We start from the raw sequence: 20,023 nt of genomic DNA, 5'->3' as shown, positions 1-20,023 counted from the left end.
TTTTCTTTTCACTTTACATATACTCCCTGGTGAGTTCATATTGTTTCATTCACTCCCTGGTGAGTTCATATTGTTTCATTTACTACCTATACAGTGATCATAGTCGAATCTGTGTTTAACCTAAGAACTCTCTCCTGAGCTCCATATTCACATAGCCAAACGCCTACAAGATTCCTTTTAAATATTCAACATATCCAAAATTGATCACATCATCTTTACCCTTCCTCTCCCCTAATCACTGACACACATCTGTTCCTCTACCTAGTCATTCAAGGAGAAACCTACAAATCATGCCTGATTCCTCTTTCTTCCTTATCCTTTAACCAAGGTGCCAAGTCATTCATTCAACCTCCTTAATGGCTCTTCTAACCTCTCTATCATCAGCTGTCTCTTCTCTAGACTGTTTTAATTAAAAGCTTCCTGATGCTCTCTCTTATTTAGTGAATCATAACCCTGTCTGCACATTTGCATCAGCTGCGGTGCTTGAAAAACTACCAGTGTCTGGGCCCTATTCCCAAAGATTTTGATTTAATTGGTTTGGGGTGGAGTCCAGGCACTGGATTTTAAAAAGCTCCCCCTAGTGATTCTAATGTGCAGCCAGGACTGAGAGCTACCGCTTTAATACTAGCCTTTTGCACTCCCCATCTATCTTCAGAACTTTGGTCAGAGAAGACTTTTGAAGTTGAAGATCTGAGTCTGTCATCACTTACTAAATTCCTTTAATGTCACCCTTCCATGCTTTCAGCATAAAATCAAAACTCTTGACCTGACTTACAAGATCTTTTGTAATGTGGCCCTTGTCTACTTTTCCAGTTTCCTGACTTCTATTGCCTGTTGTGAACCCTATTCAGCCACGTAGGAGTCCTCTACATGCAGGATGTTATCACATGTCTCACACGAGTCTATGCTTTTCCTCTGCCCAGAATATTCTCTACTCTTTTTCACTCTGTAGCACTCCGCTCAAAAGTCACTGCCACTAGTCATTTTTTCCTGATCATTCTCTTCCATCCTACCCAAGTTTTGTGTACTTCAGGGGCTTGGATAGGGTATCCTATGTTATGATTTCCAGAGCACTGAATTCACATCCTTACCTCTAAACACACTTATTACCCTACTTGGCAATTGTCTATTTATTGTCTGTCTTACCTTTCAAAAGGTAATTACTTGAATTGAGGAAATGTGTTTTTATTTTATTTTATTTATTTTTTTAAGTTTTATTGAGATACATTCACAGACTATATAATTCACCCACTTAAAGTATACAGTTCAATGGTTTTTAGTATATTCACAAAGTTGTGAAATTAAAAGTATTTTCATCATACCCCCCAAAAACCATAGCAGTCACTGCCCATTTCTCTCCAGCTCCCCACTCCAGCCCTAGGCTGGAGTTAATCTACTTTTTATCTCTATAGATTTGCTTGTTCTGGGCATTTCATATAAATGGAATCATACAATATGTGGTCTTTGTGTCTGGCTTCTTTCACTTTACATGATGTTTTCAAAGTTTATCCATGAGTACTTCACTCCTTTTTTTTTTTAACATCTTCATTGGAGTATAACTGCTTTACAAGGTTGTGTTAGTTTCTGCTTTATAACAAAGTGAATCAGCCATATGTATACATATATCCCCATATCCCCTCCCTCTTGCGTCTCCCTCCCCCACGCTCTATCCCACCCTTCTAGGTGGTCACAAAGCACTGAGTTGATCTCCCTGTCCTATGCAGCTGCTTTCCACTACCTATCTAGTTTACATTTGGTAGCGTATATATGCCCATGTCACTCTCTCACTTCGTCCCAGCTTACCCTTCCCCCTCCCTGTGTCCTCAAGTCCATTCCCTACGTCTGCATCTTTATTTCTGTCCTGCCCCTAGGTTCTTCAGGACCATTTTTAAATTAGATTCCATATATACGTGTTAGCATATGGCATTTGTTTTTCTCTTTCTGACTTACTTCACTCTGTATGACAGACTCTAGGTTCATCCACCTCTCTACAAAGAATGCGCTTTTATACTCATGGCCCAACACAAGTTTGACATGAGGGGAGTATAAAAGAATGCGTGGAAAGGGTGAACACAACTTTTAAGTCACAAGTAAGAATTTATGCACTACTGAAAAAACAAAAATAATCACAAACATACAATATATAAACAAAACAAATATATTCATTTAATCAATGTTATAAAAACAAAATACATGTTCCAGTTTTTTTAGACTTTATGAAAATGGGGCTTCTGTATTAAGGGGAAAAAGAGGAAATGAATTAATGAAGTATAGCGTCAACTGATCCTTTCAAATGCTTCTCCAGAAATGCAAAATATGAGATCAAAAATAAAGACCAATCAATTCTAGTTCATTTAATGTATGTCTGGTTATTAAGACAAACACAGGATCAATGATTATAAAATATGTTTTAGACTAAAGTGTTGGCTGAAAAGCCAAAAAGGAAAGTGGATGAGAGACTTGAATTGCCCTTTTCAGGTCTCATTTTGAGATAATCTTTGCTTATTTAAACCTCAGCAACTCGTGAATGTTATAGTAAATGATGTAAAATACGGCGGAGATAAAAAGTAACTCTTTCCCTCTTCTAATAAGCCCAATTGAAGTGACAAAATTCTTTCATCCAAAATATGTAAATAAATTTTGAACATTAGTACAGCAATTCCTAAAATAGTACGGCAGCTCCTAAAATGAAATGCTTGAGTTTACAAGAAACAATAACAAATTCTGTGTATTGCTCCTACTATTTCCATTTACCTCTGGATAAATCATAACTGTGCATCTGGAGAAGAAAGGCCCAGGAGAGAGACAATATCCTAGTGAAGGTGTCGCTAAGAAATACAGGAACTGAGTAGTGTTACTGCCTTAATTTTAAAAGGAAATTCTTAAAATGAATCCCCATAGCAAAAGAAGAAATAGAGAAATCTAAAATGAGGTAATCTGTGTGAAAAGTGCTTTATACTGCAAATCTGTCAACAAGCATATGGTATTATTATTATTTCCTTTAAAATGAGAAACAGAATAGCATTGTGCCTATACTACTTGCAGCAAGGGAACAGAATCCTTTAAAAACATATAAAACTGGGTCGTATGTTATAGTTCTATTTGTAGTTTTTCAAGGAACCTCCATACTGTTCTCCATAGTGGCTGTATCAATTTCCATTCCCACCAACAGTGCAAGAGGGTTCCCTTTTCTCCACACCCTCTCCAGCATTTATTGTTTCTAGACTTTTTGATGATGGCTATTCTGACCGGTGTGAGGTGATACCTCATTGTAGTTTTGATTTGCATTTCTCTAATGACTAATGATGTTGAGCATTCTTTCATGTGTTTGTTGGCAATCTGTGTATCTTCTTTGGAGAAATGTCTATTTAGGTGAGGTGGATGGACCTAGAGTCTGTCATACAGAGTGAAGTAAGTCAGAAAGAGAAAAACAAATACCGTATGCTAACACATATATATGGAATCTAAGGGAAAAAAAAGGTCATGAAGAACTTAGGGGTAAGACGGGAATAAAGACACAGACTTACTAGAGAATGGACTTGAGGACACGGGAGGGGGAAGGATGAGCTGTGACAAAGTGAGAGAGTGGCATGGACATATATACACTACCAAATGTAAAATAGATAGCTAGTGGGAAGCAGCCGCATGGCACAGGGAGATCAGCTGGGTGCTTTGTGACCACCTAGAGGGGTGGGATAGGGAGGGTGGGAGGGAGGGAGACGCAGGAGGGAAGAGATATGGGAACATGTGTATATGTAAAACTGATTCACTTTGTTATAAAGCAGAAACTAACACACCATTGTAAAGCAATTATACTCCAATAAAGATGTTAAAAAAAACATATAAAACTGATGCTTTTTTAACCAGAGACACACAAAAATTGCCTGAATTTGGTCTTAAGCAAGATTATACTTTTGTTCTGATAAGTTCTTATAAATAGCCATCTGACTGTCTGATAATGATTTGTTTTTATACATTTATTCATTTATTTGTTCCTTTGTCTATCCAATCATTTATTAAAACCTTTTTCTTGATAATCCATTATGTGCTTGAGATTGAATTAGAATGGATGCAAAATCAAAGCTGCATAAGGAATAGTAAACATTTTATAAGTAAACTATCAATACCTAGTTCAATATTCATATGCACTTGGAATCTATGTCCTTAAAAGAGAATCCACTTATCTGAATGTATCACTCACTAGAAAGAAAAGCTAAAAGAGGGGACTTTCATAGCTCCCAGTGGCCTTATGAATTATGGTGAAGATTTTGGCCTTTGTCTGCAGGGCAACTGGAATCCACTGAAAGGTTTCACGCAGCGAAGTGACACCATCTGACCTGGGTTTCAAAATATTAGTCATACTGCTAATTAAAGAACAGATTGGAGGGGAGGGCAAGAAAAGGTACAGAAAAAAACAGCGTGAGATGCTAGGATAGGGGTCCAGGTAAAACCTGATGGCTGGCAGATTGAAAGATAAGAACAGATCAGTAAGATATTTAGAAGATTAAAATATATAGGACTTCGTCTAAGTTCTTCCCTCTGTATAAAATGCATTGCCTGGGTACTTCATGAAAGTTTTTGACAGGAGATGAATGGGGTCATAAAAACCTTTAAATTCTTGAAAGGGGTCATAGAAGTTCTGGCCCTGTCATATAATGATTTTTCCCTCTCGCAGGAAAAGATGGAACTAACAGACTGTGACCGATGTTTTCCAGTCAGGTATGTATGCCTAGTTCACTATGCTCCTTCTAGAATACAGCCTACATGTGACACCTGCAAGTTCTTTGCTTAAAGCCTCTTTGTTGGGAAATCTTACTTGAGTATTCTTTTTTTTTGGCTTGCCTTTTGAGTCGTTTGCCGATAAATAAGTAGGACAGAAATGTTGACCCTTTTTGTATCTAAAAATGGTGAAAAAGGTTGCTGTTGGACATCGACATGAACACACAATTTCATGTTGAATATAAGGTTATAATAATCCCCAAGAAGAAAGGTAATGTAGACAGCTTGCCATATGGAATGGATAAAACAGATAAGAGGTCAGGGGTGTTATGATGAGAGCTATCATTCATATAGTGATGAATACTGAAGTCATGAGTGTAAGGGACAGAGGCAAAGCCTTGGGAAAATTCTGGAGAGAGGCAGACCAAATGCAGGAAACTGAAATGAGAGATTGGGAAAGGTTACATTATCCCTGTGTTCAAGGCAAAGGCTCTGGAGATGAAGCTTGAGAGGTAGTCGCTAGAATGCACATAGTCAGCCCTCTTTGGTGGTCATTAACAGCTTCAGTGAAGTGGTTAGAGCATGGATCACAAGAGATTAGGTATAAAAAGAAATGACAGAAATGTCTGTAGAGCTCACTTTGGCAATTCAAGAAGCAAAATCAGACAGGAGACTTAAGGAATATGAGCTGCCTTATTGTGCGTGCAAAGTCTTGAAAGAAGTAGGAACAAGAAAGTAGAAGGTTAGGCAAAGTATCAGGGAGTCAAGTTAGTCAACAGGAGTAGAAGGTTTCCATTGGAAATACAATTTATCATACAAAAATATGCTAAAATGAAAAATGTGAAAACTGGACTAGAAGATTGTACTAATTAGCTAGCCAGGTCAGAACATGGATCTTTATCCAGTCACTCTACACTTACAATCTTAATCTGATTATTAAAAGGAGCTTGTAATTTGTAAAATCTCTAAAGATTTCTTTCCCCCCAATTCTGCCATGTTTCCTGCTTTCCTACCATTTCTATCAAAATTACTCCCCTCCTTTCTTTCACTATCTTTGAATTCATCAACATTCCTCTTGGTGACATCAGACTCTAGTTTCCCTATACTCCAGGGTCCACTTGAAAGCACTTCCTTATTACGCATAACAAGTGCCAGTGAAAAGCCCCAGCTTGGAACAAACTTATCTTTACCTAAGTAACTACCATAGGCAGAACTAACGTTGACTCCAATGACAAATATGGTCCCATGCCTTTCTCTTGGCTGGTAAGCAGTTACTACACTGTTCTTGAAAATCAGAAAGTCGTGCTGTGAAGCAGTAGACATTATGTACTACACTGACTAAGACGTTAGCCACAAATTTGTACATGAATTCTCTCAATTTGAATAAAGTTTAGGTAACAGCTCTGTCCTTAGGCATTTTGGTACACACAGACAAAGAATGTTAAATCTTCTCAAGACAGGCACTGGCAAGAGGTTCAGAACAAAGTTAGTATAGTTGTTTCCCCAAACAAAATAATCTCACATGAACCTGCCTTGCTGCCAGTTCCAATGATATTACCGACCTTCTAATCTCATTGCTTTATTTGTTTATCCTTTTATTTTTTTTCTATACTAAATCTCTGTCTCTTGCTGCTTATTAAGCTAGCTGTTATTTGGAACCTAATGAAAGAGTTTTTTTTCCCCCCTGAGTCCAGACCTTCCTATTTACTTTGAACATTAAAAAAAAAAAAAAAAGCTGAAATAGCTAATGTGAGAGGTTCATGAAAATCTCCATCCAAGACACCATCATCCTAATTGGTTTATAACCTGCTGTGCTGAATAGTTCTTCCATTCATCAGGTTTTTTTTTTTAACCTTAAAAGTGAAAACTTCTATGTTCTGAAAATTAACCAACAATGAGAAAAGGTTATAGGATTAAAAAAAAAAAAGCTTCAGCAATGACCCTAGAATCCTCAGAGGCCTTTGTGTAATTGTCTGAATGTTGAAAATTATATACATGGTACCATGTGCTGGCAAGGTTTTAGTTCACGTTTTAATAACCACAATGGAACTATGAATTCAGAATACTAAGCCCACATCTTCCTTCAATTTTGTGAAAGAAAAACTAAAGAAATAAGCAATGATGAAAAGAAAAGACCTACACGGAAGTAGGTGGTAGAAAAGATAACAAAGTAAAAGTCAAGAAAAAAGATAAGGAAGAAATCATATTTCATGAAAGTTGTTCTAAATTGTGTTCAAAGTTATATGTTCCTGGCAGTAGGGAAAAAAAGGTAAACTCTTAAAGATTTGTAAATGTGTAAAAATGTTCCATCTTTAGTATTATTCCTAAAAATAGATAAATGCTCGTATTTCAGGTTTCTGAAAAATTTGGAATAACATTAAGTAGATGCATTTATACATTCCTTTTGAAACACCTGACCACTATTTTAAAAATGTACTTACTTTGTTCCTACCCCTAAAAACTTACTGAATGAGAATCTTCTGGCTCTTGGGCTAGTGGTACATATCTTTTCAACAGGGCAATAGTGTCCCAAGGGGGTTAAAATTGATTCTTGAGGAACAAAAAGTCTTAGATGTATCTAAGGGTCACAGTGGTTTGTGACCCTCCAAAGAGCCACAATATAAACAGATATAGAGACTATCTATGTTATCAAAATTTCATGGGGGGTTGATTAGCAAATAAAACTCTAAAAAGCTTCTTACAGGGTAATGATTAATAAAAGGTTGAGAAACACCATCCCTGTGTAATATACTTGAAAATATTTTCTGTGTATAAAAGTAATACATTGTATTGTATGGAATTGGGAGAACACAGATAGATACAAAAGAAAACAATTAAACTCACCTAAATTCCACCTGTGACAGCTGTGAAAAATTTTAAAGTATTTCCTTCCAGTTATAATGTGTCCTGCTGGCTCTCTCTTTTTCTTTTCTTCCTTACTTTTTTTTTAAAACAAAATTAGGATCATATGGCATAAATAATTTCATATCCTACTTTTACTTTTTAAACTTTAGTATGGTTAATTTCTAATATTGTGTTAGTTTCAGGTGCAGAGCAAAGTCATTCAATTATATATGTGTATGTGTGTGTGTGTATACACATAATTTTTTCAGATTATTTTCCATTACAGGTTATTACAAGATATTGCATATAGTTCCCTGCACTATATAGTAAATGTCTGTCACTTATCTATTTTATACACAGTGGTATGTATCTGTTAATCCCATACTCCTAATTTATCCCTCCCCCCGCTTCCACCCTTGGTAACCATAAATTTATTTTCTATGTCTGTGAGTCTGTTTCTGTTTTGTAAATAAATTTATTTGTATTATTTTTTAGATTACACATATAAGTGATATCATATATTTGTCTTTCTCTGCCTGACTTACTTCACTTACTATGCATATCTTACTTTAAACTTAGCATTAATGTTATAATTATTCTTTCTCTATGCCATTAAATACTATTTGAAACTACTTCTAATAAACATTGTGAAATTCAGTAGTAGGCATAAACCAACCCTTAACAAGAAACGTTCTTCAAAAATTGAATTACTATCTTTATAGCATTAGATAGTATTATAAAAGTATGTATTTTAGATTATTAATCATTTTCTCATGATACAGAACCAAATTACAAGCTTAAATAAAAGCTATATATTTAAGTGGTTAGTAACCAAATTCATTACTCAGTTTCCATCTCTGATCAAACAATGCTATTTTACCTTTTCCCTTCGCTTTCCATCTCTGTTTCTATCTCTGTCTGTCTCTCTCTTTTGAGGAGGTTTTTCAAATCAAACCTTTTGGAATGTTTGTATGTGAGTCACATTCCTACCTCTGCAGCTCTAAAGAGAGTCAATTCAAGGAATGAGTGCAGAGTACAAAGGGTTTGGGACTAGGTCATGAGAACTGGGTCTTTAATGAAAGTGTACCCTTTATTTTTACTTAATTCTCATCTGATTCTTCGTTGTATTGTTTATAGGGCAATAATACTTGTTCTTACGTGTGATTACCATTTGTAAATTAATCTAGGGAAAATAATTAAAGACCGAGGAAGAACATAAACATTTTCCTTTATTTACCTGGGTTAGGAATTGGTTTTAACGTTTTAACCCTGTGCTGAGTTGTAGAACTTCGTGTGGGGGGGGGGGAGGGGGAGGGATAGGATGGGGTAGGGGAGGAAGGGATACATTTGTTTTCAGGGTCCTTATTTCATTCAAGTTTATCATGCTATCTTCAATTGATAGTGAATTATTAATATTTTTAATTTACATTTTTAAGAATGTATTTTTTACAGTTTTAAGCAACACATTTCTATGTATACATGTCTATTTCTATTTTATGTACATGTCTATTTCTATGTACCTACATATCTCTACCTCTATAGCTCTTTAAGTTTCTCTTTACACGCACAAGTTCCTAGAGTCTCTGAGTCCTAAAATTCCAGAAATTTGGAAAAAGCCAGAAAAAAGATTATCATCTAAAAGTAAAATGAGAAACAAAAAGGACGTGGTGCATAGCATCAGTCATCTGTAAAAATAATCTGCCTGAGTCTCGGATAACTTCATAAAAATGTAGATTCCCAGGACCACCTTATATCCCTATTATGTCAGAATTTCTTGCGGTGGTAGTCCTGGAATTGCCACCGGGGCTGGAAATTCTTGTGGAAAGAGTTGTTTCGTAAGGGTTTTGGTGATGACGTACCCTACTTCAGTCAAGCAAGCAATGGGTAATAATGTAACTAACACAAATTTCCAACTATTGATTTACATCTACTTAACATACCTGAGTTTTGTATGGCTCTGTGAGAGACAATAGCCAGAGGAGGAAGGTAAGTGTGCACATGTGGGGAGGAAGACATGTTGCATGGAATCTAAAAAGAAAGCCGAAGAGCAAGCATTTGCTATTATGTCTTTGGTACCATCTGAGAGAAATTATCTGTTTCTCTATTTCTATAGTAGAAGTCATCCAGAACAGTAAAGGTGGGAAGTTCATCTAGATTCTCTCACTTAATGAACCATCCTTTAATGATACAATATTACCCTTCCTCCAATTCTTTGGTCACCATCAAACCTTGGTCTTCTGCATAGTCCTCACTGGGGAGGGCACTATGAGCAAATTATCATTATTAATTTTTTTGACAGCCTTATGCTGTGCTATAAAATAATAATTTCAATTTATTACCTCTTCTTTCAAATGATTAATAAACCAGTCTCATGCGAGTTTGTGTAGTATGAGTCAGTCCCCCAGAGACTCATCACCTCAAGGTGAACTATTAAAATCCAGTCGTTGGCTATGCAAAGCTGAGGACCAGATATTAGATCTATGGTAACACACCACATGATATAAACACTATCAGTGACCTCCTTATGAGGTACTTCCTGAAACGATTTAAACAATCAACAATTTAAAAATATCTTTAAACAGATAATGAAAAACTAACCCATAAACCTGAACATATATATTAATAACACATATAACATGATATATATCAAGATCAACTCCAAATCCATGATATACATATCACTTTTTCCTTGGTTATACCTATGTTCTAAACTTTTGATCTTAACGGACATTAAGGATCCAGAAATCTTTGACAATGGTAAATTGTGCTTAATATAAAATCCCGGGACTTCCCTGGTGGTCCAGTGGTTAAGACTCTGTGCTCCCAATGCACGGGGCACAGGTTCGATCCCTGGTTGGGTAACTAAGATCCCGTAAGCCGCAGAGTGCGGCCAAAAATAAATGAATAAATAAATAAATATCTTGGATAACTGGTTACAGACCAAGAGATGTTTTTTTAAAACCATGCACTTTTTATGTCCTTATAAGGTTCCCAGAATTTATTTCTGTTATTCTCAAAATATTTCCTCAGCATAATTTAGTAATATTCAGATCCACTTAAAACAATCACTAGTTAAGTACAAATTAGCTTCCAAAATCAATTTGCAAACATGTTGTAGGACTATACATATGCTGAAAGATGGTTTCCTTTTACGGTCCCCCTCCCATCTAAAAGTTATTAAGGAAAAATCTGTTGCCAGGGAAACATTCAATTTGGCACCATCCGTATTCAAACTTTAATTGCTGCAAGCCTTCAGCCAATCTCCGGTTTTTAATTGGCAGACCTTCCCAGAATGCTTTACAGATCTTTTTTAGGAAGCCAATCCATGAAGCATATCACAATATAAAGCATCAAGAAAGTTCACAATGCAAGCAAGCCTCACGCTATTATCTTAAGATCACACTTGTGAGGGCTCAAAGCATTAGGTCTTCTGATAATTACTTGGCATGCGGTTAATGCCTAAAAGTTATTGCCAAGTTGTTTTTTTTCTGCCTAATGGATTTCTCATTCAAAGAAAGTACTCATTTTACAAGTGACTTTAAGTATTAGGAAGACCCTGAAAAGGAGCCCCAGTGGGAAACCTGTATAGCATACACAGTAAGAATAGAAAACAAATACGCGAAAGAGAGTTAAGAATGCATGCTTTGGAATTAGCCAGAACCGAGTTCAAATATTAATTGGGACACTTGTTACCTATTTTACTTAAACTTCCTAGGCCCCATTTTCTTCATCTGTAAAAGATCTATTATGAGGATTATAAATTATGCATTTTGGGGAAAATACATACCTCACAGACACTGTAATGGCATTTGAAAATTTGTTGATCCCCATGGTCTTGAAGAATATTCCTCTGGAATGCTAAGTGTGTGTACAGAAGTATTGTTAAAATTTATAGGAGAGTTAACAAAGACTGAAATTGTCTGACAAATTATTTTTAAGGGACAAGAGGATATGGATGGATCTTGGAGAAGTGTAAACATGTTCAAAGTAAGAAAATGACAAAAAATGTATGTGCAGTTGTGGGTCTGATCTTGACATTTTGATGGAACAGAGAAGTAACTCACTAATTAAGCATCGGTATGGTTTCCTGGGAGGCTCTTTCAGCCCACCACATTATCATCACCCTGTGCGAACTGTGCCCCCTATGGGGCACCAAACACAATCGGAAGGTCACCCTCTGTTGTTACATAATGCAGCAGGCTCGCCTACCACCACCACTGTCCTACGGAGCAGCCAGCCACCCTCTCTGATAATCCCGAAGAGGCAACATTCCAGCTGTATCACTGTTCCTAGGTTACCACACACTTCCAAAAATCCATGTCTTTGACTAACTGTTAATTTTAGTATTCTATAGATTTTTAAATTTGTCCAGTTAAATAATCTATTTCGGTGCCACTTGATCATAATATTTTGGTTCCACTAAAAAGTCAACTGCACCTTCATCTGTATCCTGACGTAAATCCCTTTACATTGTTTTCCTTTCCCTTTAAAACAAAAATATGTAAAGGGTGTAAGCTGTATGTTGAATAATCAGGACTTATGGCATATAAGCATAAAGACAACTTTATCTGTCTTCTTTCTCCCTTTAAATCTGCTCAAGGGGGTAGTTCTTGCTTGCTCCCTGGGTGAAAATACCGAGGAGGTCCCATGTCTTTTCTGGCCATTGTAAGGTAATACAGGGTCCTGCTGTCATTTTAAGACATTAAAATTAGAATTTCCAGTCTAATACATTCATTAACACTTCAAACTTAATTCACATATATGACTTCTCCCCCGACTTGGAGAGGCTGCAACTGGGCCAGGTCCCTCACCACCTTGAGCAGGGGGTACAGAGAGCTTCTTCTCTTCCTCTTACTCACCTTCTGCCCCATGCACCAGCTGCTCTTTCCTAACAGGGTTGAATGGGAGTGGAGGGAGGAGAGGGAAGGGAAGCAGAAAGCTCCTCTTCGGCTCAGTACTGTCATTGTTAGAATATGACGTTCTGCTTTTTGGGTCTGGCTGATGTTAAGTATCGAGAGGGGTTTCATGAAGCTTTTCTAGACTTGACAATCACTGGTGCTCTTTTATTTGCTGTACTGAATCCAGATACATGTATTTTTGTTGTCGTTATTTAATTTTGGCAAGGTCAATCACTCCCCCCTCACCAACTCGGAATCCAATGAGCCACTCCTCCGAGTTCTCCTCCAGGTGTTCCTAAAGAAACTCGTCTCTTAAAATGGGAAGGTCAATGCCTCCCCTCGTGAAAGTGGGGGACTGTAAAAAAGGGGTAGTGTTCAACAGCAGCATTTTCCCCAAGAAAACCTCAATTTTTTTCCAAGTCACTATCTTCTGGATCTCTTTCTATCCATCTCCCTTCCAAACGTGCACATTGGTAGTCTGCTACTGATAGCACCTCAGTCACAGGCATTTCCAATTTAGCATCCTGTTATAAATGAAACTGTTTATCGATAGACTGTTAGAGCAGAGTGCTCTAACAATGAAAACAGAAAGTAGGAGAAACACTGTACTAGATGGTCTCTAAGGTCTCTTCCAGCTCTGAAGGTCTATAATCTATCTACCACTTGAAATGTATTTCTCTCGGCTTTAAGGCCCAGCTCCAGATTCACTTCTTCCATGATACGTTCCACTGTTCCACTATTACTTCAGTAGACAGTCAACACATCATCTGAACCTGTTGTTGTGCATTGGTTTGATATGACTTCAAATCAACTCGCTTATGACTTAACTGAAGTTGTTTTAATCCACTTTTGTCCAAAGACAAAAGAAAGTTAACTTTAGGAGTAAAGTTGGTTTGATATAAGAATGAAATAAGCTGCGTCAGGACGTCATCACCTCAGCTGTTGACGGTTCTCGCAGTGGGCTTACTGCTAAGAACATGTGGAGAAGCAAGGGGGCATTTAGACGATAAATACTGAGAATCTGTAAGGAATATCTGAGAGTTTGGGTCAGGGCCGAGCTACCCCTTATTATTTCACTGGCAGCTGGATGTCAGCTCTCAGCTGGCAAAGCGTCTCTCCTGAGAAACCACCCTAAACCCGTAGAAAAGGTACACCTTCACTAGATTTGGACTTTATTCCTTTATCTCCCCTTGCCTGGAACAATAGTGTAACTAATCTATCATTTGCTTAGAGTATGTTATTTCTTTATTGACTTATTAAGAGACATCACCCTGTATGCTATTGGCTTGTAAAATCCCCACAGTGAAGCCCTGTCAAATAAACTACTGGCAACGTCAATCGCGGTTTCTGAGCGTCATTTGCTGCCCCACTGCCCTGCCCCCGAACAAAACAACTTACTTTGTTGTGCCGAGCGCTGGCCTAGGACTTGAGAAATCTATATTTAATTTTTTTAAACAAAACACAGACCTTACCCTCCTGGAGCCAGGTCTCTTTCTCCTTTGCATCTCTGTTTTACTTTACACGTAACTTGCTTTTATGCTTCGCTTTTGTATCAAAGTTACTGTGTGTACACATCTGTCTCCCCCTAGATTACCAACCCTTTTATAAAAGGAAAGGATCCATATTTTATGCACTTTTATATACCCCAATAGTCGAGAAATAATCATTATTAAATGAAATAATGAACAATGAATAAACTCAGGGATATACAGAGGGATGAATAGTTTTAAACAGAAAAAACACAGGCCCAAAATAGCGTCACTTGTGCTAAAGTCCATGATGTCAAACCTAGATTTAATACCTAACTGCAGTTTTGACCTTCACCAGAAATGTTATCTTAATCAACCAGTCTACAGTTTTCTAGTCAGTACCAATGAGGTAACCGGCCACATGAGACCTCCACCCCACCCCCAGAGGAAGAAGAGGCAGTCTGCATGCTGAAAACCTGTGCCATTCCCTTCCCCCCCCCCCCAAAGAAGACGTCCTGGCCTAAAACTAATCCTTTCTTTTGCTAACTGCTCCCTTGCCCAACTCTTTCCGTAAATACCTTCCATTCTGTACAACCCCTTGGAGTGCCATTCTTGTTGCTAGATGGGATGCTACCTGATTCATCAATCACCTAAAAGGCCAATTATATCTTCAAGTTCATTCGGTTGAATTTTTGTTTTTTAATAGATCAGTGGCAGCGATGGGAAGTGAACTTCACTGGCATTCAGGGACAACAAGAAACACAGGCATGGTACCCCACGCACCCTTTTGAGCCCACTGTCTTTCCACTTCTGAGGGCCGTTAGTGAGTTCCTCTTGGTTGAGCTCTGCTCTTTCAGCGTTTGAGCTCCCGATCTGACTGGCTTTCCTTTACTGGGCAGGTTAGCCTGAGCTGGTAGATGATTCAGTTCAGGGCTCAACTGGGCTGGCAGAGGACTTGCCTGGAACCAAGCCCCTAGCCTTTCAGACTGGAATTCCCCAGGTGCAAAACCCCAGCCCTTAGCTGTGCCCCTGGATTCAACTTTGGGAACTGCTGATGGTTTAGTCTGCCATTCCCCATTCGTTTGAAATCCTTCCCCAGATTCTACATTGGGAATGGATGGTGGCAGCTGCAATTCTCCATTTGTATGCAATCAGTCCCCGGTCCCCATTCTTTGTGGGCTGTCGATTCAACCCTTTCCCCCAGTCCAAAGTTCCATGGAAATTGGCGGTGGCTGCTGCTGGAGTTGGACTAGGTCCTATTTGAAAACTGGACTGGGTCCGAGTTTAGACTGGGTCTGATTTGAGAACTGGACAAGGTCCAGTGGAAGGCCTCAGGTGGATATTAAATAAAGGTCAGTTGCTAAGCGGAATCTCGGAAGTGCTGGAACCTGATTAGTGAGGCTCTGAGAAAACCGAAGGCCTAGCTACAAGAAATGAGGTCTGTTATATCCAGAGTTGAGCAGGCTACCTTCCAGCACACCTGCTTATTTTGTTTAAGAACTGTGGTCCCAGAAACTGCACATATTTAACAAAATGGCAAAGTTTTACTAAAAACAACCTAGAATTACAATGGCCATTATGGAGAACATTCCAAAGAAATAAAATCATTGAAAAAGTGCACTTAAAAAGCAAAGATCATGCAGAAGCGTCCAAAAGATTTGGAAATTCCAAAATAGTTTCATTGAAAGATTCATTGAAAAAGGCTAATGAAAAATTAAAGAAATAAAAGGTGCCCTAAACAAAAGACTATAAGAGCAATATATAACTTCTACCACTCCCCTCTGTCATCCTTTATTTGGGTACTTTGCATTTTAAAAGAAGACCACCTGGGCTTCCCTGGTGGCGCAGTGGTTGAGAGTCCACCTGCCGAGGCAGGGGACACGGGTTCGTGCCCCGGTCCGGGAAGATCCCACATGCCGCCGAGCGGCTGGGCCCGTGAGCCATGGCTGCTGACCCTGCGCATCCCGAGCCTGTGCTCCGCAACACGAGGGGAGAGGCCACAACAGTGAGAGGTCGAGTACCGCAAAAAAAAAAAAGAAGACCACCTGAGGCTACAGGTAATCCTCCTCAGATACCTTTCACTCCTAGGTCAAAGGCCAATCTAAGGGCCATAGATAAAGAATTTCTTAACCCAGGGAGGATCCTCAAAAGTTTTAATAAATGGATTACCTCCTGAGGTTAGCGGATAAATAAAAAAGCAGAAAAATAAAATGGGAGGCCACCAGTCTGACAGAACTCTGGCCTTTTCCTCTAAGCTAAATGTACCCAGAGGGAAAGAAACATTCCAATAATAGGTGGATAGGTGTTTCAGTCCTTTCTGCCAATCCCCAAACTGCCCTTCCTTATCTCAAAATACTTGGAGCTATTGGGACCTTATAAGCAGAAATGTCCTGCAAATATGCCCCCTAAAAATTCCATCTTGGAGAAATCCTGGATACCTTCTGTGTGTCTTTGTGATGTAGCTTTTCTCTCCCTACATTCTCTATGAGCCATTCTTTGAAATGCAAATGTTTCTCATCAGAAGGAAAGAAAAAGGAGATACTTGGAAAACGGGCTAATGAGAAGCCTTATAAATCTGCTCCACAAATATCAGTAATTATAAGGTCTCTGTGTCTGTCTATGTGCTTGTCTCTATGTCTACACATATATGTATGTTGTAGATGTGCGGTATTTCTCTACCTTGGGATGGTATTATGAAAATTAATTTGTAAAAGAGCTCCATTTCATTGGGTTGAAAGTCAAGTGCTCGTAAGGATTAGCTAAAACTGTCCTCAGAAATACAGAAATTAACCCAAGTGATTCTTTTAAGTTCATGTGATCTGAGGTACTCTTTAGTAAATAAAAGCTAGTTTAAGTTTGCTGGTTTCACTAAACAAACATGTCTTTAGAGTTATCAGCATTAAATAGCATACGTCTATTCTACCTAGGCTTACAAATTTGCCAGCAAGAAAAATAACTTGTTATGATGTTTTCATAGGTAACCTAAACCTATTTTGGGGGAAAAATGACTTAGATGTAATTGGAATAAGAGTTTACAGATAAAGTTTTTAGCAACAATTGTATTTTATGGTATAAGTACTTAGAAACAGTTTCCTGGATCTTTTCAGTGACTTGAAATCTTAAGAGTCTGCTAAGTTAAATGATGGGAATTCAATGGATATCGAGAGCGTTTCCAAATAAGAGAAAAAAATACAATGAACATAGGTTTATCTACTTTTAGCTTCTAATTACAGAGAAACTAAAGATAAATTTGGTTCTATTAGTAAGCATGCTTTGTGCCATGCTGAGAAATTTTTATGACAAAGCACGTTTCTAGAAATTATAAAAAGTATTTATGATTCTGTCAATCCAAAGAATGCTAGTGTAAGAGATAGTCCACACTTGTTTACTTTCTAAGTTTCTAATAGAAATTAAAGTTTCTAAGAGTTAAGAATTCTAACATAATTAAAGCTAATTAAAAAGGGAAACATCTTTATATGCAAGGAAAGTAGGATGTGTTTTTGGTTAAGAAAACATATGAGGAATGAAGACACATTTTTGTTAAGGGAAATGAGAGTAATTTAGTCTAAACTAGAACTTCTGGTTATGAAGGCCAAACCAAAAGTATACAAAAGGCTGAAGAGAGAAAGAAACACTTTCCTTGCGTAATCAGGCTAGCAAAAATTAAATTTCTATTCTAAGGGTTTTAAAATTAAGCTTTAATATCAATAGTGTACTTAATGTAAAACTAGAACTTAATTTTCCTTCAACTGCTGAATAGATAGCTAAGTATTGTTTCATACTAATCTGTGATCCTAATTAGTCAAGAGTCCAAATATTTTGATAGCTTTGCTAAACTTCCCAAAATGAAATTCTAAAACTGAAGTGTTTTTGACTTGAAAGAAACTGAGATTTTTTTCCAGAAGACCCTTGGGACATTCCAAAAGATTAAACTAATTAGGCTTACTTGATATGTTAAATTACATGGGAAGCATTGTCAAATAAGTAACATTAAGCCTTCTTTATATCGTTTCTGTACAGGTATGTGTTATAAGTATTCCAGAAGTTGTGTGAAATTCCTGGAAGTCCGATACGTCCTGGCATGAAAATGTTGTCTGCCACCAAAATCGAGGCTCACACTAAAAAGACTGAACCTGAGTATCAGGGAAATGCCCTAGCTGACCTTCATGCAAAGGCAGTTGCAATAGAATCTATAAAGACTGTGGCACACCTGGATCAAGTCAATTCTGCTTCTGCAAAACATGACCTCTTATTACCAGATTTTTGCCATCCTGATGTAACATGCAACAGTCTCCTCCTGAATCAGAGAAATTAAGATAGGTAAATAATGGCTGTAAGTTAAACAGTCAGGGAAATGGGAAGCCCAAGATGGCCACTTTGTTCGTCCTAGCATCCTGGCAGTCCCCATTTTTTGGTTTTTGCATTCCTACACCCACCATAGTGCGTTTAAGAAAAACTATTTTTGTCCTTAGAGGCCTGAGACCTCCTGCTTCTGGACCCTTTAAACACCTGCAGCTGGACTTCATTCAACTGCCACTTAGTATGAGTTATCAATGTGTTCGCGCTACTGTATGTATGTTTTCTGGATGGGCTGAAGCCTTGGCCCATTGCAAGGCCGATGCCCTCACAGTGGCAAAGAAACTGTTAGAAAATGTGTTTCCCACTTGAGGTGTACCTCCCATAATTTCCAGTGATCAAGGCACCCACTTCACTGGGCAAATCATACAAGCCTTAATGGAAACCTTGCAGACTTCTTAGCATTATCACTGTCCCTATCACCCTCAATCATCAGGGAAGGTCAAGAGAACTGACAGAAAAACTGGATTCAAGCAGAACATGTATTAATTACGTGGGACTACATGAACTGAGGAGGATCTGTAATGTTTTGTTTTTCCAGATTTAAGGATACCATTTCACTTAAGTTATCTATGATTTACTGTAATTTGGTAAAGTATACCTTCATGAACAAAGATGAAATATTTACTTTTTCTACCTACTTGATCCCTCCAGAATTCAGAAATGCTCTGTGAGTATACTTATTTTCATGACAATATATTTGTTTGCATAAGTTCAATAAGAATCTGTTCTTTTTATAACAGGACACAATTAGAAACACTGGCTACATTACCAAGGCTTTGACTGGAATATTATATTTGAGAGAGACAAGCACAGACTCAGATATGACCAGATAGCTTCGAGGAACTGCTTGGAAAAATCGACCTGGTACCTTGCTTACAAAACTCCAGCAAAGCAGTCCTAAAGAAAAATTTACGTGGTCAATCATTATTCTTGCTGCACTTATATAAATAATCAGGACAAATTAACTATAAACTAATTAGTTTTACTGTGATTATCTTTGGTAAAAAATGGGGGTAATTGTAGTGAGAAAAGTTGTTTGCACCTTTGTACACAGTAGATTCTAGTCCTCTTAATTGTATTTGAGTTTTTGTTACACTTCTGTAAATTGGACAAGATCCTGAATTCTTCTGGTTTCCTCAAATATCTGGCTATGACTCGCCAAACTAACATTTCAATTTTCTCCCACCGTCTGACTTGAAATCACTAAGAACAAAGGTAGCTGTAGAGCCCTGTTGGAAGGGACCCTACCAAGTACTTCCGGACCCCTGACACTGCTGTAATACTAAAAGGTACTGAGCCTCAGGTACACATCTCACAGTTAAGCTCCGACAGCTGGTCTGTACAGATGCTGGAGGCCTCTGAAGGAAATCAGTGAGGAAGAGAAGTAGCTGACATCATTGTACACTGCTTCCACCCAAGAGGGTAGATCAAGACTTCCTACATTAGTTAAACATGAAACCCTTTCTTTTCTTCACTCTGGCAGTAGCCTGGAAATGTAACACCCTCATCTGTATCTCCCAGGCCATTACTAAGGGGGGAAAACTCTGGAATTTAGAATAATTCTTTCTTTCAGGCTAGGAAATTCTCTTCTCACATGCTCTAAAAACCTGAATTACCCCTGGCTTGAACATGTTAAAGTAGCGGTCCCTGTGAATAAATCCATTAACACTAGTTCCTTAACAGGGATGGTTTGCACCCTGCAGGTCTTGTCTTCGTCTATGGTGGTTATCTTTC

At 38.0% G+C, this 20,023-nt stretch overlaps 1 protein-coding gene across 1 annotated transcript in view; it reads right to left on the bottom strand.

The window, feature by feature from the left end:
* Positions 1 to 12,434, bottom strand: part of LOC149744375 (dystrophin-like) — a 360,000-nt gene extending 347,566 nt beyond the window's left edge. The window contains exons 1-3 of the mRNA XM_089904941.1: positions 12,423 to 12,434; positions 9,980 to 10,099; positions 9,504 to 9,591 (exon numbers count right to left, since the gene is read on the bottom strand). Of these exons, the coding sequence (XP_089761067.1) occupies positions 9,504 to 9,591; positions 9,980 to 10,099; positions 12,423 to 12,434 (220 nt within the window). The remainder of the gene's footprint in view (positions 1 to 9,503; positions 9,592 to 9,979; positions 10,100 to 12,422) is intronic.
* Positions 12,435 to 20,023: the final 7,589 nt, after the last annotated feature.

The sequence above is a fragment of the Delphinapterus leucas genome, chromosome X (genome assembly GCF_059928025.1).
Source record: "Delphinapterus leucas isolate spDelLeu-1000000601 "Yukka" chromosome X, BTC_Dleu_Yukka2, whole genome shotgun sequence".
Classification (NCBI taxonomy): domain Eukaryota; kingdom Metazoa; phylum Chordata; class Mammalia; order Artiodactyla; family Monodontidae; genus Delphinapterus; species Delphinapterus leucas.
Note: the sequence above shows the minus strand (reverse complement) of the source record. Positions and strands in the feature narration are given on the sequence as shown.